Source organism: Cinclus cinclus, chromosome 1, assembly GCF_963662255.1.
Source record: "Cinclus cinclus chromosome 1, bCinCin1.1, whole genome shotgun sequence".
Classification (NCBI taxonomy): domain Eukaryota; kingdom Metazoa; phylum Chordata; class Aves; order Passeriformes; family Cinclidae; genus Cinclus; species Cinclus cinclus.
Window position 1 is genome coordinate 45,272,264 of NC_085046.1, and position 20,416 is coordinate 45,292,679.

The window sequence follows — 20,416 nt, forward strand, 5'->3', positions numbered from 1 at the left end:
AGTGATGATCTCACTAGGTGCCTGATGTCAGTCTGCACTGTGTGATGTTCTGCTCTTCTCAGCCAAGGCTGGATCTCTCCCTGGAGAGCTACTGTGGCTGGAGTGCTCCAGTGCTGCATCCCCAGTGCCACTTCTGCTCAGGACCAGTGGCTCTTTGCCTCTTTCCCCACAATGGTGCTTCAGTGTCTTACTGACCCTACTGATAGGTGGAAATTCAAGGTATCGTCTTCCTTTCCCTAGTACCTTCACTAGGTGAAGAGACTGACACACACACAGAGAAAATTGTTGCTATAACAGTTCTGGATCCTGAAGCTGTAACTTTTTCACAATAAATAGGTGCTTTACAGGTTCTAGGCCTTGGATTTTGTCCTATTTGCAAAGCTCAAAGCAGGCTTAAAATTAACCCCCTCATTTAAAGAAATACTTTTTTTCTAAAATTTATTTTTCATTAAGGAAGGCAAGCTGGTAGTTGTAAAACTTTACACAAACTTTCACAGACCAAGCCCCCTCACTTCTATCCACATCTTCCCACCATGCCCATCTTTCTTTTTGCCCCATCCCTCTTTTCCATCCCCCATCCTCACCGTTCCATCATCCCCTTTTCCCCGCCCTCTCCCCCCACGGGCTGGACCAGGCCGTGCCCGGCGATCGCGGTGGGTCCCCCGGGCCGCTAGGGGGCACTGTCGCGGCCGCGTCCTGTCGCGCGCGGCCCAGCGCGGCCTGACCGAGAGGCACCTCCGCTGCACCGCGGTCGGGGCTCTCCCCTCATCTCCTCTCCTCTCCGCCTCGCCCGGGGCCGCCCGCCCGCCGCCATGAAGCTCGTCAGGTGAGCGGGTGAGCGCGGATGGGGGCGGATGGAGGTGGATTGCCCGCGCCCGGCAGCGGCGGGGGAGCCCGCGCGCTCAGGGCCGGCCCGCGCTCTCCCCACCGCGGGCGGGAGCGGGAGCGGGAGCGGCCCGGGATAGACTGTGCCGCGCTCTCGCCCCGGGGCCTGCGCGGGTCGCTCGACAGCCTCCCTCCCTCTTTTTGAAGGGGAAACCCCCTGGAATGGGTTAGCGTTGCCTCCCCGGCATTGTAAAGATTTTTAAAATGGTTCCTTCTTTTGTACAATAATGGCCGTTTCTCCTGGAAGTAGATGCTGGATCCGGCAGTGTTTCACTCAAGCGTCCCAGCTCCCGGTGGCGGGGCAGGATGTGGATTGTGTTACTGAACATCCGCAGCACAATCCGTGAGTGCCGTCTTTGGGAGCTCAGGATGCGGAACTGCTTGGTGCTGCCTGGCGAACACGTACGGGTTTATGTGGAAGTGAACGGGTTTGGGATTTTTAAATGCGTTTTTTAATTCCCAGGTTTCTAATGAAGCTGAGCCATGAGACTGTGACCATTGAGCTGAAGAATGGGACGCAGGTGCATGGAACGATCACAGGTACGGCAGGATGCAGCAAAATATTCCCCGTTGCCTTTCGGCAGACAGTTGGCAGCCGCGGCTTGAATGAGTTGAATGCTCCCTCTTGCGGGGACTGGCACAGGAAAATGCAGGAGATGGGCTTTGTAGCTCATATATATCTTTGTACGCAAGCGCGAGGTGTGTTTGTGTTACAGAAGCGTCTGAATATTGTAGGGGGTTGCTGGGAATAGTGAGGATCTGGGACCAGCCAGCTCTCCATAGCACGAAAGTACTTGGGAATTTCAGCGGGTCACGGATTGTCTTTGATGTGTAGTAGTGGGTGAGTCCTTACGTGGTCAGAGATTTCTTTGTTTTAAAGGTTCTGCTGGGAGCTGTAAATTTGCTGTAGCTCTGGGAACCTCTGAGCCCAACTGCAGCTTTGCCTGCAGACAAGCTCAGGAGGAAGGAAGTAAACTCTTGCAAACCTTGCTTAGTGGTCTCTTAGAATTTTAGTAGCACAGTCACAGAGTCACAAAATGGTTTGGGTTGGAAGGGACATTAAAACACTATCCAGTTGTAACCCTCTGCCATGTGCAGGGACATCTTCCACTGGACCAGGTTGCTCAAAGCCCCATCCAGCCTGACCTGGAACACTGCCAGGGATAGAGCATCCACATAATCTCTGGGCAACTTGTTCCAGCTGATGTGATCTTAAATTGGTTAAGTTTTGTGTGTAGGCGCTTCTGATTCAAAAAATAAAGTTAATTATTTCTGTTGAGCATGTATTTTGTTAAGGCAGTCTAGATGGAAATGCATATTTGCATATATTTGATTTCACAAAAGCGGAGTTTGAAAACGCAGAGCTGGGTGTGGGATCAGGGCAAAGAGGAATCCTGGCCGAGAGAATCTGCTCCCCTGCACTGCCAGCAGTCTGTCCTGTCAGTTCATGGGAGTTCCTGATTACCTGGTGCTTTTTTGTATTGCTGAGCTGAAAATTGCAGGGAATTCTATAGGGTTCATTATGTGGTTCTCAGGTATTAAAACACGTGCAAGCTGTATTATTTGGTTTAATAACCTCAGTGAGGGACGTTACTTGGAGAGTGTTACTGTGAGCTGTACTTAGAGACAGCAGGTATAATGTAGGTGGGGCATGTTGTGTTTAACAAGGCAAACCCTCTCGGCTGAGCTGAGGAAGCTGCTGTGTCTCCCTTCCCAAACTCACCCCCAGGTGGCTTTCACAAGCTGTTCTGTCCAGGCACCCTTGGGGGGGAAAAAAAAAAAAAAAGACACAACTCATGTTAAGGTTGAATTTTATTCCAGAGGATTGGTGAGGTGATTTTTTTGGCCAGTAGCAATCTGGGGGGATTGGCAGATTTCAAAACTGGCATTTTTCTGCAGCCAGGTCCATCAGCTTTGTTTAAAGCTGAGTGAGCCACCTCGGTGGCTGATTGCAGCATGCTCTGCTGAACCCAGCCAGATGGGAAGAAAACACTGCTGAGCTCCTGAACTCACTGCTCTTTCAGGCTTAATTGTCAAGCAAAGCCTCTAATTTTCTGCTAAGAATCTGTAAAAACACCGCACAATCTCCTCTTCCTCCCAGCACCAGGACAGGAGCAGGGTTGAAGGGGCAGGTTTTGTGTAACGCCCCTCACACCAAACAAGGGACTGGCTCAGGTAAAATCTAGAGGGAGAGGACAGAAAAATAAAATCACTGTCCTTTTGATCTTTATAGCTGGAGATCAGATCCCACCTAAGGCTCTGGATATGCAAAATAAAAACTTCAGGGGGTTTTTTTATTGTTCTCATGGCTTTTGCACAGTACATGCTCCCAACTGGGATGTTTTGTCCAGTTTGGGATTATGCATAAAACAGCATAGTGTGCACAGTACTGATTCCACAGAATTCTTATGTGCTGGCTGTTCTCAGAGTTTGCAGCCACAGTGGTTGTTCCTTGCAGTTGAGTATTTTATGTACTTTCATGGAAAATTCACTCTAGTGTTGAATGTATTTTAGCGGAAGATAAATGTTGCTTTTGTGGTTGGATTTTCCTAGGGTTTATAGAAAAAGGAAATTATCCAGGTTATTTTTCCTCCTCCAAGGCTTGTTTTACTTCTTTTTAAAGGACTAAAGACTAGTATTAGCCTTCTGTAGTAAGCAGCTGTTGTTCAGAGGAGTTATTTACCCGTTTACAAAGCAGCTATTGCCAGGACCTGGATAAAGATCTCTAACCATGAGGAGCTAAAGGCCTGTCATGGTAACTGGCATAATTCAAGAGAGAAAAGAGGTGTAGTTTTTTTCTGTGACAGGCTGAAGTAGTAATTAATGAGTGGTAGAAGCAGGTGTTGATAAACAGGATAAATCTCATTTCATGTGCATACTTAAAAACAGGCAACAAGAGACCTCGTCCCTGAAATCAGGCTTGTGTTTCAGGAGTGGATGTCAGTATGAACACACATCTCAAAGCAGTGAAAATGACACTGAAGAACAGAGAGCCCGTACAGCTGGAGACACTGAGTATTAGAGGGAACAACATCCGCTACTTCATTCTGCCAGACAGTTTGCCTCTGGATACTTTGCTAGTGGATGTTGAACCAAAAGTCAAGTCCAAGAAAAGAGAAGCAGGTGAGTTTGTGCTTTCCTAGTCTGTGTTTGTTCTACCTTTGTGTGCATTTTAGTACTGTGAATCTGAAGGTGTCTGATTTGAGTGTCTGAACATCTGCATTTGACCTCAAATTCCTTCATTGGTGAGGGTTTGACCCGGCACTGGCTCAGTCTGCCTTGCCCACCTTCTTGGCATCTGCTGAGCTTCATTCACATGAAGTTGTATTACGGTTTTTATGCATCTCTTTTTGAAAATGTAAATGTTTATCAGCCTGAGTAAGTCTTAACCTGAGTCTTACAGTTGGCACCCAGTGAGATTTACACTTCCTCTTCTCCAGATGTCTGGTTCCCCAGTTTGTTTGGGGAGCTTCACACATAAAATAAGTACAGGACAGTATCTCAGATGGTGTTGAATGGTTCACTGAAATTTGGTGGGAGATAAAAATGGTATCCATGAATTTGAGAGACTTGAGAACCTGAGAGAATCATGGCTGTATTCCAGTGAGCACATCTCCAGCTTTAGCCCCCAGTAGTGTAGCAGTCTCTGCTCTTCTGTTCTTCTTGGGATTTTTTTTTTTCAAAGTGCTGCTGAATAAAACTCCTTTTCCTTAGAAGCCTAACAGTGTATACAGTAACTCAAGTTTAATCCACACTATTAAAGATGAGATGAAAGTCTACAGCAAACCCCAGGAAATCAGCAGCAGTAGTACCTATTTTGCCCACTAGTTAATCTCTGTGTTTTTAAAACAGTGAGCTGTAAGTGAAAGCTAACTGTGCTCTAAAATGGTATTGTACCATTTCTCTTGTAATTAGTGTTGAAGTGTGGGGGTATGCAGGATGTGTTCTGCGTTGGTGAAGAACTTCAGTTGTGCAGCACCAAGTGCCAGTGCTGTGGCTGCTGCCTTGATAGGGAATAAGGATAAAGCTCCTGAAGGGGCTTTGCTCCTCCAAGTTCATTAAAAACAAGCTGACCACACAGAAATTAGTGTGGTTGCATTGTTTTTTTCCTGAACCTCATGACATGGTGTGAACAAGAACATCCCTACTTGGTATCAGCTTTGGGGAAAGATGCCATGATAGCTCCAGTTTCCTCCATTTGATGCTCCCTGCATCCCCAGTGTGCAGAAGTGCTCTCAGACCAAAACTATGCTGTCCTTTGCCTTAATCCATAAATGGCCTTGGGCTTCAGAAGTGTAAAACCCTTGATCTGTTCTTGGCAAGTGGTCAGGAAAAAGAGCAGGATGCTGGCTGGGGTGTGTGTGCGCCACATGTGTCGTGGGTCCAAGCATGCTGGTGTTTGGTTAGTGCAGCTTACCTGCTGATGCTGTCATCCTCCAGCTGGGGTTGATGCTTCCATGGGTTTTACAGGGTCAGTGTATTACCAGCAATATAATGATGCTTATGTCAAATTTATCCTGTGTCTCTGCTCCTTCTCTCTTTTCTGCATTTCTAACCTATGTCCCAGAATAATTACCACAGTCTGCTCTTTGAATGTGGGTGCCAATGGGTGTCTCTTAGAGAGCCACCCTCTTCCACAGAATTTTCAGTATCTTTTTGAGCCCTGCACTCACAAACACATTTGAAATGAAACAGTCATCTAAAGTTTGCAAAGTGTCCTTGCAACCTGGTGGGTCACATTTCTTTGGGAGAGATGCAAAGTCATGTTCTCACCTTATGGATCATACCACATTCAGCAGTTGCTTGTGGCCTGCACTATCCTGTGTTTCTGTCTTCCATTTACAATTAAATAGCAGTAATTAGAACTGGGAGCACACAGTCAAGACCTTTTGCCTTAGAATTACATCTGCAATTGGTGGAGGTACCACTGAGACCAGAAGGAGCTCTTGGATGCTGGGATCCTTTCAAAGTGCTGACCTTCCACATGGTGCCTGAGACAGGATGGGTTTGGAAATCTCACAGCCTGTCAAAATTTGCATTTCTCTCTAAAAAACTAGATTCTGTATATAGAAAAAAAGAAAACGTGGTTTCCTGTCAGATTGCTCAGTAATTTGGGGGCAGCCAACTGTTTTATGCCATTGTTTTCGCTAGTGAAGCTAAGGACAGACAGTAGTCTATAGAAGTTGTATACTGGAAGAACTAACATGAAAGATGAAAATATTTCCTGAACCTTACTGGGCATTAACAGACTTAATACCTAATTTAGTGTCTTATCACAGGGAAGCAGTGTGGTGATTATGCTCAATACAGAATGTTAATCAAAATGAAATTATTCCTGGGTCTCACTAGATTTACCCTTTTTCTTTTACCTGCCAAGTTGCTGGCAGAGGCCGTGGCAGAGGCCGTGGCAGAGGCCGAGGTCGTGGAAGAGGAAGAGGAGGCCCAAGACGATAACTTCTCATCATGCAACTCTTATCAAATTCTGGGCAATTTCGACTATTTTTTGTACAGGTCTTGTTTATGGTATCCATTTTTAATAAACTGAAATGTGAAAAGGTGTGTCTCCTTTGTTAGCAAAGCCTGGGGAGGAAGGCAGATGTGTCCTGTTTCTACGGGTGTTGCAGACTACATGGATCTTGGTTGTCACTGTTGCGATTTTGCCCACTCCTGGGGGCTGTACAATTCTTGCTTTTTGCCCCAGGACAGTAGACTTGTTGTGCTTTAACAATGTTTGAAATTAATCCCTCTTTTCTAAGGCACTTGCCTTCTTCTAATGGTTCCATAGTTAAAACACTGTATTAAGAACCCCTGTCCCATGAGTGTATCTAATATTATTCTTCAGAGCGACCTTTTTTAAAGTTCATAGATATAATTTTAATGTTTTCTATTACATGAAGCTTGCAATTTAAACGTTGCTTTCTTTATAAAACATTTACACAATGACATTGACCAGGTCTATGGAACTGCTGGATTGTTACATCTGATGATTAAAGAATACCTGGAAATTAACTTTGTCAAAGCTAATTATATGGCATACATTTGTTTGGGTGGGGCTTGTAAAGCAGCTTTATCAGAGATACCTTCTAGGGTACTTAAAGTACATACCTAGAAAATACAAAGTACAGCACAGTGCACAGTTGCGTACTAGAATTGGAAGCTTACTTCTGCAGGTGGGAAAATAGTGCAGCTCACACATGTGTGCCTATCTATAGATATATGCATATATAAAGGTATACATTCACTGCTTTGCTGGATATAAGTACAAAAGAAGCAGTATTGGCCACATTTATCTCCCTGTTTATCTCCCACTGCCATCCTGGTGGTAACTCCCATGTAGGAAAGGAATTGTCACATTCTCATTGCCAGACTACAACCAACCATTTCACTTGTTGATGAAATGCAGATGTCATTTCAAACAATGAGTACACCTAAGTGTCTTGAATGGGTTGGGGGATTTGCTCATGCATTGGTGCAGGAACATGTTTGGTTGTTCATGTTTCTGCACAGGCAGTGCTACAATAGTGGAAAAGAATCGCTTATGGGCTGAGGTGCTGGTTAATTTGTGCTAGCTGGCATTTTGTAAGCTGCTCCTCACCTCTTTTACAGAGGCCACTTTAAAGCTTCATCTCCTTACAGAAGAGCTTTTTTCCCCCAAACCATTGTGGAACCTCCCAAGAGCACTTTTTGGTCAATATAGCACCCACCATTCTCAACTCTATAAATAGCTGCTACAAATAATGGTTGCTGCTGTCTTCCAGAAGTGCCCAGTCACTGGTGATGGGTAAGGTCTTCCCAAATCCAGCTGTCAGCTTTCAGGCAACAGTTGAAATTTGTTCCCTCTTCAGTCTCTTCCTTATGAAAGTCACTAGTGCTCCCAGGGGTATGCAGATGGTGGATGCTGCCACCAGCAGCCCGATCATGGCCAGGGCATAACCTGGGTAATCCTTTGTCACCAGCTGCCCCTGCAAGGGAGAAAAGCAGTAATGGATCTGTGGGCTCTGTCCCAGAGCTGGGCCAGGAGCAAAGCTGTGTGTATGAATCTCAGCATAACCTCTGAGAAGCATTTTCAATCTGGCAGCCCACAGCTGCCCTCCATGTTTTCTGTCCAACCATACATACTGAAAACTGACAAGAGAATGCTGCTGACTACAACATTGGGGGAAACTTCTGCAAGCTTTGGTAAAGAGCAGATTTTTGCTTGATCTGTGTTTCTTAATGAGGTAGCTGGGTCCTGACCTCTGTCAGGTCTCTGTTCCTCTCCTGGAGCCTGTGGGCTCGTGCTGATACCTAGTCAACCAGGCCAGGCCTTCCATGAGTCCCAATGACATGAAAACAATTATGTGCTTTGTTCCTGCTTGATGGGAACATTTCCACAAAAGGTTATTAAACCAGTGGTTACTTATCCAGTAGTAATTGCTCTGTGAGAAATGCACAGTGCAGTATTCTTAAGAAAGTGTTCTGGCCATGAAGAAAAATATATATGGAAATTATGAAGACTATTTTTTCTAGCAGCAGCTCGGTTCTGTTAAAGTAACACTAATTTTGTTCAAAGTAAATACACTTTGAAAGTAGGGGGGGTTTAAGTGTATTTTTAAAGATGATATTTGGGTCTTCAACATTAATGAAATTTAATTATATGAAGGGGTGATTAGGAATCATAAAGGGAAACTAGTTGATTTTACAGAATCATGGTATCATCACAAAGTCAAGTTTTCCCTGGTTTTCCTTTCCACAAATTTAAAGGGTGGCCCTGACTCCAGCTACTTGTTTTCAGAAGGCCATTTTGTGGAAGAGTGTAGTTAGGAAGGAAGCTTGTATCCTTGCCTGAACTAAGGAAAGTTTAAAACAGAAAAAGCCCAAACCCAAAACTTTTACCTGTGTGGCATCCCATGCTTGATATTGCAACGTTCCTGTGAGGATATAGTCGGTGAGGTAAAAGATAAATAGGCTTATAATTAGCAGTGGACTAACAAAAGCCCACATAATTTTCCAATACCAGTTTGGCTTGTGTCCAATCATGGTGTAAAGATCTTTCTCAAATCTGTTCAAAAGAAAACCAAACATTTTTGTGAAGGAAACCAAACGTGTTTTGGAGACTAGCTACAGATATTCTATCAATACCTTGTTCTGCCTTACTTCAAAAAACACCTACAGAATCGAGTATGTCAGATTGAGAAAGGGGAGTACAGTTGGCCACAAATGAGCAGAGAATTATTGTCTGGCTCACCAGAATCACAGTGAGGGAAAAATAAAAAGAGACAGTGAGGCTTCCAAGAGAATCCCAAGTTGCAGAAAGTAGCTAGAAATAGGTACAGCAACAAAGCTCTGCCTGAAGTGTAAGCTCAGACTGTTACTGGTGTCAGCTGACAGAGAGAAGCAATGATGCTGAAGTACTGTGGAGAAAACAGCTGGGTTGGTGTAGCTGAGTGTTACCAGTGCCATTACCTGATTGTCTTTGAGGAAGCACTGGCACTAGGAATGGTACCTCAAATCTCACAGGAGACCTGGATCTGATTCAAAGGCTTTGAACTCATCAGGGAAGAATTGCCCATGTATGTGCCTGGACACCCCCTGTGCTGGCAGACTAACAAAGCAAATGCTGAAGCCTTTCCTTTCAGCTTTATTCAAACACCTTTGCTGTTCAAAACTTCTGGTTCCAGAGCTTCCTTTTACTCAAGCGGATTGACTTGGAAGACAATGTTTGAGATGACCACCTTTGAAACCAGACTTACTGGCACTCTTATGCTTGTGATGAATTCCTGTCATGGGAGGAGCAGAGTTCTGGCAGAAGTGGCTCCTAAGACCAAAGACAAGAGCAGGGAGCTGTGTGTACAGCTCCTTAGTATTCCCATGCCAGCAGAGATGGTGTCAGTCCAGCCTGGCCCCTCACACCACTGAGCCAAGTTCCTGGAAGGGGTCTGCAGGACAGAGGAGACCTACATCCCCCTGCTGATCCTATAGCACAGGAGAAGCATTTATCCCAAAGCAGTATTTTTATTCTTGGCCCATGGCCAAGCTGTCCCACTGTGAAGGAACCAGGGCTCCAGCTTTTACCTCCTTATCCCATAGATGTAACAGACAGCAATGGTTTCCACCAGCACGATGAGCAGCAGTGAGAGGGTGGCTGCATAATCATTAAAAATGTCAAACCAGTAATTTCCAGCCTCCATGGTGAAGATCAGGCCAATTATACAGTTCACGAAACACACAACACCTGCGTGGATGAAACAAGGATCTTGCCATTACACCTGGAAGTTTGTGTAGGGAAAATGCCACACTTCTTGTGACTAAAGAGCTGGTGGGATTCCTCCTGGGCAGTTTTCTCTGAGAAGGATTTTCTTTTCCCTTTTTGAAAAGACCTGCCCCTTTGCATATGTGTCTGTCGTTAAACCACTGCTCCTTAGACCTGCACAGTCACATCACCCCAGACATGGTCAAGAAAACCAAGTCTTAGCTACAGCCTTGTCACATGTGCAGGCAGCATCTGCTGTTGCCGCTGGACATCCAGCTAAAACAGGTTTTGAGGTTGGTCAGCTGATTTCCATGCCCAGACAGGAGCACTTATTTCTTTCGACCAACCTCTGAGTCGGCTCATAGTTGGGATACCGGAGATGGTACTAAACAGCTACTTGTTGCAATTATGTTGCATTTGTACCCTCCCTTAAAGTTTCACCACTCCGGAGACACCAGTCTAAAGGAGCTGGGGTGTGTCAGGAAGCCTGGAAATAAACGGCTGCGTCTGCCCTGGTGCTTTGGGAACTGCCAAGGGAAAGGGCTGCGGGGCGGGGGGGGGGGGGGGGGGGAGGGGGGCAGGCAAGCCCTTCCAGCAGCGTATTTGCTATTCCCTGTTCCACCCGAGGTCAGAGAGTGGAGTGGCACTCCAGTCAACAGCAGTGGGACACCCCAGCTTCTGCACACACGCACACACACACCTACACCGTGTGGTCGGTGCTGCAGCCTGGCAGGTGCTTACCTGAGATCACCTCCTTGGGAAAGCGGGAGGCAATCGCCCTGCTGTCAGTCAGTGGTGTAAGGATGGCTGCTGTGTTCCCCAGCATGCTGCCAATGCCCAGCATCAGCAGCATAAAGAAGTAGAGCACAGAGTACAGCTGGGGCACCTCCATGTTTTTGATTGCTTCCGAATAGACTATAAATGCCAGTCCTGTCCCCTGGACAGCCTGATGGAGACAAGGGAATAAAACAGAGGCAGCTCCTCAGCTCGATAAAGGACATGACATAAGACAAAAGAGAGTGACTGTGTCATGACAAAGTACACCTGAGGTGTGGCTTTGCACAGCAAAGGCAGGTGAGGTCTTCACCTGTTTATCCCAACTGCACAGACACTGGATGGTAATGACCCAAGCAAGCCCCTGCCCCATCCTGAGGTGTAGAAATTATCCACAGCCCTGGCCAGGCAGCGGCTGGCTCATATGGGGTGCCTGGGCTCAATGGGAGCAAAGGAGATACCACCAAGTGGCAACTCACCGTGTCTAGCTCAGCTTCCAAGCTGCAGTTTTTAATCTGTGGCACTAACTGGGCATATTCCTGCGGATAGGTGGCCATGAGGTAATCTTTCATCTCACTGAGGTTGTCTGCTGTTAAAGAGCCTTCCTCCAGGTCAAAAGCATTCAGCAGCAGCAGGATCACTCTGGGAAGGATTACAGGAATTTAATGGCTTTCAGGCCCAGGACATCTCATCCTTTTTCTCCATCAGTCCCCATGGGGATGCTTTGCTGGCATCAAGACTTCAGCCTCCCTGGGTGAGAGCAGCACTTCCAGCACAGTGTTGGGACACAGGCAACCTTGTGCTCCTTTGTGCCTTGGAGGGAGCAGCTCTTGCACCTACACTGCTGCTCCAAGACTGGTATTTTGGGTGCTGGCCAGTGCTGGCTGGTGTCTATTCCCCTTTGCCCTGCAGCCTCACATCCACACCCCAGCAACTTTAAAGTCTTTTGGCAACAAGCAAGGACTAGCAGCTTGGTTTCCTCTCTGATCAGCAGAGAGATTGAAAGCTCTAAAAATCTGAGTGAATGTGTAACTGCCCTGGGCCCTGTGCCAGGGACTGCATGCAAGCTTGCAGCTACAGGACATAATCCTGTATGTTGCTGGGCACTTGCAGAGTATCACAGCCAAGGAGGCTGAGCTCCTGGAACTTAAGGGCTTAGCCTTAAAAAAGGAGGATCTGACCATCACTGCATTTATTAATCAGGTCCCCCACACTCCCTGGAGCATGGGCCAGAACAAGAACACAGGGGAAAAAAGAGTGCCTCTGTAACTTGCCCAGGCAAACTCATCCTCTTGAACTAGGCCTGTGCCTGGAAGCAGCACCCAGGTGTCAAAAGGCAAAGCGCTCTGACCTTTCGTCTCAGGCTTCATCGCTTTGAATAGCTCCTTTAGCTTTTATTAGAGCAGTATCATCTCTGGTCTTGGGGCAGTGCTGGCAGTGCTGAGTGCTGTTACTTATTTACCTCCCCCCTCACCTGCCTCAGAACAGCTTGCAGTGGAAAGCCAGTGAAACACCAGGCTCTTACTTGTTGATACAGCTCTCATAGTTAAAGGTGGCCTTGAAGCCATAGATGGAGAAAGTGACAATGCTGGCAAATATGGAGGTGGTGCTGTTGATGAGGGACACGATGATGGCGTGTCTCTGGCAGTTGTTGCTGGGCTCATTGTAGCTGGCAAAGGCGATGAGGCTGCCAAAGCCAAGGCCCAGCGAGAAGAAGATCTGCGTTGCAGCACTGATCCAGGTCTTGGGGTTTGACAGCTGCTCCAGCTGCAAAAGCCAGACAAGACAGCAAGACCATGAAGTTCCACAAAGTATCCAGCATTGCCCCTTCCAGCCTGCAGGGATGGGGACAAGAACCCTCTGTGCACTCATGATAGGTCAGGGGTGTTTTTTGCCAGGGTTACTGCTCTGACTCAAAGAAATAGGTTATGCTCATGGGAAGGTCTTTTTCTGCAGGAAAAAGCAAACAATTTATGGGCACCATGGCAGCCTCCAGTCACTCCCAGTTGAGGTTTCCAGCTGTAGACCTATGCTACTGCTGCAAAAATTTAGTATTAACAAAAAAAGGAGGACCAAGATCTTTTAAAAGATCTTTTATATGCTTAGTAACTGATAACATTTCCTGAAAAATTCAATACAGTTTTTCTGTACCTTTGGTGTGAACATGTAGACAAGCCCATTCACAGCTCCATGAAGTGTTAATCCTCTGATGAGGTATATGATGAGAACACAGTATGGCAAAGAGGCTGTCACATAGACGACCTGGGGAAAGAGGGTAAAGACCTTGGTCTAAAGAAAACATAAAACAAAGCAAATCTGCTATGTCAGTCTCACTTTACGTAAATAATTTCCATTATTGTGTTTGTTATCCCATATTAATCTTCAAAGAAATGCTATCAGACAAATCTAACTTTAGATTTTTATTTTAGGGAAACAAGTTTTTAATAATGCTGAAGATCCACACTACTGTTCCGAGTGTCTTCTCTTTGATTGGAAATCAAACAAAAATATAAAATATTTGCAGCACTCACAAACTCAGTTCACAACTATGTATCAAAAAGTCATTAGGCAAAGGTTATTCATCATTTGCTCTAAAATGAAGGCAAGCAGAGCTCATAAAAGGTCAAAATCAGACTTGAATTCAATCAATTTGAATCAAAATTTAATTGAATCAGTTGCAGCAAGTTTAAGAGGTTATTCCTAGTTTACAGTCTCTTGGCTTTCTGTATTTGGCTAAAACGATTTGGGGATTACAGCCCTCAGCTTGCTGCTTAGTGCAGGCTCAGCCAGGACATTGGGGTTTTTCTCCCCACTTCCTCATAACTTCTGCTGTGAATATAAAGCAAGCAAAAAAATGTCCAGTAGATGTCTTGTTTTTCTTGCAAAGACTAAGGAGTAGACGTCTCTTGCCATGGCTCTGCTGGGACAGATGGCTTTCCTCATGGCCAGCAGACTGAAAACTGGCCATGAGAGAGCTGGCTGTGTTTAAAGGACTTCTCTGGATTATTTTTTCAGAATCACTCAGTGTTTTGATTGATCCTGCTTCAGCTGCAGCTCGACAGGGCAGCAGAGGCAGCAGAGCTCGGTGCTCTGGGGGAGATGCCATGACCCCAAGGAACAGCAGCCATCCCTCACTGCCTGTCAGCGCTCCCCACATCCTGCCCAGGCTCAGCAGGGCTGTGTCCCGCTCTCACCTTGCCGGTGGAGGCAGTGCCGCGGAGGATGCAGAGGTAAACCACGAGCCAGGCCAGCGTCAGGCACAGCGCCTGCTCCCACTGCACGCTCCCGCTGGCCTCCAGCGACGGGGAGATGTTCAGGGTCTGCCGGTACCAGAAGTACTGCGTGGACGATGCCTTCTCACACTCCTCCTCGTAGCCTGTGCGGCTGCTGTTGAGGGGGCAGGTGGCCCATGGCAGGGGGTTCTGGGAGGAAGGGGCATGGAATGCATGTGGGCTGTCGGCATGGCAGGGAGAGCTGAGGTGCCAGTGGGGAACAGGGAGGATGATGGCAAGGGCAGCTTTCTGCCCGGGCTGGCTTCTCACTGTATTGTGCTGCCTGGGGCTGGGGATGACCCTCTCCCTTGGAGATGATCTCTTTTGACAATCTCCCTTGGGAATGACCCTCTCCCCAAGGACTGATGCTTTCTGATCCTCTCCCCTGGGGATGACCCTTTCTGAACCCCCTACCCAAGGACAGATCATCTCTGTCCCTCTTCCTTGAGGACGACCAGACTGATTCTCCCCCCAAGGACTGCGCCTCTTTAACCCTCTCCCCTGGGGAAGACACTCTCCAAGTCTCTACCATGGGGCCAAACCTCTCCCCTGCCATCTGACACACCCACGCCAGGATCCAGGACACCCTGGCACCAAGGCACATGTGACCAAAGTGTCATAAGCCTGGCTTTGACCTGAATTCCAAGGTGAGGAGAAGACAATGGCAAATGCCTCTAGGAACACTATGGAGGAGGACATCATTGCCTCAATTTTCCGTCCAGCAAAGCCCTGGGTTTCTGAAGCTTTTGACACCCCTCCACCTCCCCATTCCCAGCTGGCAATGGTGCCATGCAACATCCAGCACCGATGCAAAGCCACCGTGACCCTCTGCAGCCACAGTGGGGCCAAACTGGCCACTGGGAGCCCACACACCTGGAAGGAATGGAAGAGGTACCAGAAGGCCCAGGCATTTATCACGTTGTAGTACATGGAGAGGAAGAAGGAAACGACAACACTGGCAACTCCTGTGAGTATGGAGGGAGACACTTGGTCAGCAGAAAACCCCAAAATGCCCAGGGCTCCAAAACATCTGTGGCGTGTGGGAACAGCCTGTCATGGCTGACAGAAGAGAGAGAGCCTTTGTTCCTGCACAACCATGTGCACAGGACATGTTTTTGTCACTGTAGTCATTGCCTCCTCCTCCCACCAGGACCATCCTGAACTGGACTTGATATTCTAGGCCCTGGGGAGTGAATATTCAAATGTATCATTAAAAATAAAATATGTGTTTATGCAAATTAATGATAGCTTGGGTTTTCTGGGCAATTTAACAACATAAAAATGTAGCTAAGAGTAAACATTACTGAATGGTAGACTGGAACAGTAGGAAATTAAGGCACCATTATATTACTTATGTTGAGCTTATTGGGAAGGTGCTCTTGGGATCAAAGCCCAATGTAGACAGCCCCAAGGTCTGGGTTTAGTACTGGCCTTCACACCATGATTTTGGCAGTCTGCCTGAGGGCAGGGGGACTCACAGCTCTTAATCCAGACCCAATACAGCAAGCTGGGGTCTGGCCCCAGTGCCAAACAAGGGATAGGATAAATGCATGCCATGAGCTGTCTGGCTTTACTCAGCCTGGTGAGACCCAGTAAAACCTGAGCTCTCATACAGGTCTTTTCTGAAAGACAAAGCTCTCCAATCTCAAATAACCCATGTGTTGCCTGCATGCTGGAAAATAAAGATGGAAACTGAGAACATACCAACACCACAGAGGTAGGGACTTATTATTTTCCAGGCGCCAATGCTGCCCTGCCGCATACGCTGCCCCACAGCCAGCTCCAAGTACAGCAGCGGCATCCCCTCAGCAATCAACATGATAAGGTATGGGATTAAAAAGCCACCTGTGAGAACAAACCCTACAGTCAGCCTCCAGCAGATCAGCAGGAAGATAAACACATTGCCCTATTTGTGTTCAAGTCATGCTGCCAGTGTCCCAGAGGCTCGCTAGGTCTGGGTCCTGGTCCTGCCAGGTATCTTGAGTACTGAGGGCATGGCCCAATCCTGAAGGAAATCTCACAGAGGTTTCAAGCAGTGTCCCAGAGGCTGGTGGGCGCTGGCTGGCGAGGTCTGGGCACAGGGAATTTTCCGCAGGGACTTGGCATGGCTGGGACTTCTGCTGTTAAACTGTGTTGGTCAGTGCTGTGGTGTGGCAACGCTGCCCAGATGGCGTCTGAGGGGTTTGAGCAATGCTGGGGGCTGGGGCTGTTAAAGGGTAACCTTGTAACCAATAATGAGACAAAGAGGACGAGGGAAAGATTTACTTCAGCGTGGGGTGTTCTACCGCGCAGCCGAAGCGCTCAAAGAAAAGGTAAACGCAAGTCTGCCACAGAGAGTTTTGAGTTACATATTGAAGTCTGGCCTTGCTTAAAAATTAAAAACAAACGACCGAAAAAAACCAAAAAAACAAAAAAACAAACTGAAAAGCTCCCAAATCCCCATGCTGAGCCCACAAGCATCAGCAAATGAATGAAGGCTTTTCCCCCAGGGCCCCGCCTGTGGGAGCAGACCTCGGGACAGAAGCAGAGTCCCCTCCTGCATGGGGCTGCTCATCCTTGCTTCCCTCCACAATGAAAACCAGAGATGCTCCTGTGGAAGAGGAGCAGCAGGAATGGGAAGGTTGACATCAGGAATGGAAAAGGACCTTCCCACCTGGCAACCGGGATGTGCTTTGTCTTAAATTTCTGGGAAAAAAACAAAACAAAACAAAAAAATTCCTTGTGTTCGACCTGGGGCTCACTTCAGAAAGAGCTGCTGACTGAGTCAAAAACTGGATTTTTGTGAAGGCTTCCCTGTTTCCCTTTTTACAGCCAGCCAAAATATTTACGTAAATATCTCTTATTTAGGATTTAATCTGTGGCATTAACATTCCTTGCAATGGGCTCTGTGAAGCGCTGTGGAGGAATGAACTCCGTGCAGCGACTAAGGCAAAAACCTGGAAATAAACACAGAGCAATAATCCGGTTTATTCTGGGAATTAATTTCCCACCTCCCAGTTCTCTTGTTATTAACAACCCTTTTGTTATTCTGTTAGATAACTTCCTATGCCGCAAGGGAGGTGTCGAAGCTTTGAGAGCTCCCGCAGCCGCTCCGTGCCGGTGGGGTGCGAGCTGCCCCAGCAGCCACTGAGGGAGTTCTGCCATGTACCACAGGGAAATCAGCATTAGACCCTTGCAAAGGTTTTCCACCCTCCCAGCAGCGCTGCCACATTTTTGGCATTGACTGTGCCACCTGCCAAGGAAGCGAAATGCCTTCAGGCTTGTTCTTCACCCCAGTGCTCCCCCGCAGCTGGGGGTGCCAGGGCTAAGACCCTGCCCCTTGCTCTGCATCCTGTTTGCACACAGATCTTGCTCCTAGCGCTACTCTTTCCAAACAGTAGAGCCAAAAAGTCTCACACAAGCGACTCTAGGCAGGCGATAAAACAGCTCCTTATCAGCTGTGAATCAGCACAGCTCCATTCAATTTCCTGCTCATTGACACCGGGCGTTGTCAGCTGTCAGCAAAAACCAGCCCCCAGGACAGATCCCTGTAGCTGGCAAAACGTGCGGAGTGTGCCCTGCCTTTGCTCAAGGCACTGAGTGTGCCAGTGACACCCTCGCCCCTGCTCAGGGTCCTGCCTGGTGGTCAGTCCTCGCCCAGGACTGAGCGCTGTTGAGCACCAGAGTAAATACACTTTGCTGCAGACCCAGCCTCTTTGAGCCTGGCCCAGCCTGCTTAGGGACAGAGGAACTGCACCGACGAGGTTTGAATGCCCCCAGTTCTGCTCAGGTCATGCTCTCTTCAGGAAAGCAAGGAGAAGGAGGCAAACTGCTGATGAACAGAATGACAGGTTACAAAGACTGCAAATACCCAGGTTACAAAAGCTCAGTATTATCTGTGATAAGGGCCCTATTGCTCTGCTGGGCAGGACAGGATCTGTCTCTGTGCTTTACTACAAGGAAAATGCCAAACAAGTTGGCGTCCCTCCTAATCCCAGTGCCTGGCATATCCAGCTTTTAAGTTCCTGAAACGATGTTCTGAATTGTGTGGGTTTTGTGAAGCCCTGGAAAGCCACAGAATCCTCTTGAAGAAGGCAGTGAATAAAACAATTAAGAAAAGCAAGAACTCCTGTCAGAAGTTTTAATTTCACAGTAGAAAGAGCTGCCTTTCCCCACATAAATATAAGTGGTGAAGAGAAAAATAATGGAAAAATATTGTTATAAAGCATGCTTTTCAGAAAATACTTGGGTGTATCACAGAATGCTTTGAGTCTGAAGGCACCTTTTAAAGGTCATCAAAGCCCCTGCAATGAGCAGGGAAGCTTATTTAAGCTTCTGTTCAGGTTAACTAAGTGTTCCAGTTTTGGTTACATTTCAGAGAATTTTCACTGCCTACTACAATACAGATGGCTGATTAAAAGAATTACACAAAACCCCCAAAATGTCCTAGTTTTGCTGTCCTTCAGGATGTCTGCCATGACGGGCTGCTAGTGAACTGATCACATGCAGTTTGAATGTATACAGAAACACATTTTCAGCTTTGTGCTGGAGTTCAGTGTCAGATATGAAGTCTTCATCCTTAAAGCATGTGTAGGGGAATACATAAAAAATTACAGCACATCTATGATTTCTGCTATCTGAACTAAGAGAACTTCAGCCATTGCAGCACTTGTCTTCTACTTACACTTCACCCACCACATTATCTGGGTTTTTCTGACCTGATCCCACAGGATAGCTCTGATGCAGTCTCAGTGCTGAGATGGCTTTTCAAGCAGCAGCATGAACCAACTCCTACCACCACAAGTGCATTCAGAAGTAAGCTACAAGCCAACAAAACAAGTATAAAAGCAAAAAATGCATTTACCATCTCAGTGTTTCTTCCTGAAAGGAAGAAAAGGCAGAAGGAGACCTGAAGCAGAGGAGGCAAATACTCATCATGTCCCTTAATGCAAGATTGAGACAGGTCCCAAACTATGACAACAGATGAAGTATGAGAAGCAGTAAAACACTTGGTTGTTTTATAGAGAGCCTGTTTCTAAAGATTCTTCAAAACAAATACGTGGTAGCTGTATACTAGAGGAGATTGTTAAAATGGATCTTTAATTAATCTAATTAGCTGACTTGATTTCTAAGGAAGAACAGCTGTGGATTGTAAATGCCACAAGTACCATCTTCCTTCAGTTTGGACCCAGGAGCAGGATAAACTTTCAAAGAGGGTTTTGGGAGTCTTTTTGGTTGGTTTATTTATTTTTGGAGGACAAAACAATTTATTCCTGATTTTCTAAGGTTCCTGGGAGGCTGTAGGTGGAACTCCTGTTGATTAAAGCATTTCAGCCAACATCAAAGCAGATTTGCAGCCAAGATATCATCTCCTAAAGTAAGGCTTGGTATAAAAGATGAGATATTAATGACAGGTACTTTAAATAATACAGCTGATCTTTAGGTTAAATCAGTGTAATCATCTCCCTTTCTCAATATTTTCCAAGTCCCCATAGGTGAAGGTACAAGGACATGAATCAGTTTCTGAAACCTTCAGAGTGATTAACTGGGGGCAAAAATGCAATAAATTAATATTATGTGGAGCTATATCTCTCACTTTACCTCAATTTTTTTAGAAAACACAGGCCTTCCCACTGTTTCATTGCATTTACAGGAAACAGATGTCACTATATTGGGGCAGCTGTCAGGTAAAAGCCTAATGCTAAAGAATACATAAAATAAAGCCACAATAAAATAGACTGTACACCAACAGAAAGCCAGACCTCCTACTCTGCCCTGGACCTTGCTGGGTGAACAGAGCATTAACATGGACAACATACTTTTGGACTTAAAGCTTGCCCCAGTCCTCCTCAAGAGAAGCAAGAAAACGTAAACTACACTTACCTCCTCCGTACATCTGACATAAGTATGGAAACCTCCACACATTTCCCAGCCCCACAGCATAGGAAATGCAGGCAAAAACAAACTGAAGGGGATTGTCCCATAAGGGTCGGGATTTCTCCATCGCTTTCTTGCAGGCAAAGGTTTCAGCAGAGCTTCCTGCCTTTGCTCCCTCAGGTATTCTGCCAACCGTGCCTCACACTCCACGCCAGTCCGGCTTGGAGGGGAGGGAAAGGCGGAGGAGCTATGCTTGCCAAGTCCTATCAAGCTTTTTAATTACTAATCTTATTAACAGGCACATACTGAAATAGGAATGCTGGTAAATAGATTATAGACACACACAGAACTATAAAATTGGTACTTTGGGTGAAAAGCTGCTTGGATTTTGACTGGC

The 20,416-nt window shown here is 46.6% G+C and overlaps 2 protein-coding genes across 5 annotated transcripts; one reads left to right on the forward strand and one right to left on the reverse strand.

Annotated features, from left to right (window-relative positions):
* Positions 1-707: 707 nt before the first annotated feature.
* Positions 708-6,440, forward strand: SNRPD1 (small nuclear ribonucleoprotein D1 polypeptide). Of its 4 annotated transcripts, none has more exons than XM_062497114.1 (4): positions 708-826; positions 1,349-1,425; positions 3,817-4,008; positions 6,263-6,440. In XM_062497114.1, exons 1-4 carry the CDS (start codon positions 813-815, stop codon positions 6,337-6,339), a joined length of 360 nt encoding a protein of 119 aa, XP_062353098.1. In that variant the 5' UTR covers positions 708-812; the 3' UTR covers positions 6,340-6,440. The 4 variants fall into 4 exon arrangements, with proteins under 4 accessions (XP_062353098.1, XP_062353130.1, XP_062353108.1 ...); XM_062497146.1 differs by having other exon boundaries at positions 3,940-4,008; XM_062497124.1 differs by having other exon boundaries at positions 716-834.
* Positions 6,441-7,697: 1,257 nt separating this feature from the next.
* SLC6A20 (solute carrier family 6 member 20) lies at positions 7,698-20,149 on the reverse strand. The gene is made up of 11 exons (XM_062497161.1): positions 20,026-20,149; positions 15,868-16,008; positions 15,037-15,128; positions 14,086-14,313; positions 13,043-13,153; positions 12,417-12,658; positions 11,371-11,533; positions 10,859-11,063; positions 9,940-10,099; positions 8,761-8,926; positions 7,698-7,847 (listed from the first exon to the last, which is right to left on the reverse strand). Exons 1-11 carry the CDS (start codon positions 20,144-20,146, stop codon positions 7,698-7,700), a joined length of 1,779 nt encoding a protein of 592 aa, XP_062353145.1. The 5' UTR covers positions 20,147-20,149.
* Between the last annotated feature and the right edge of the window lie 267 nt (positions 20,150-20,416).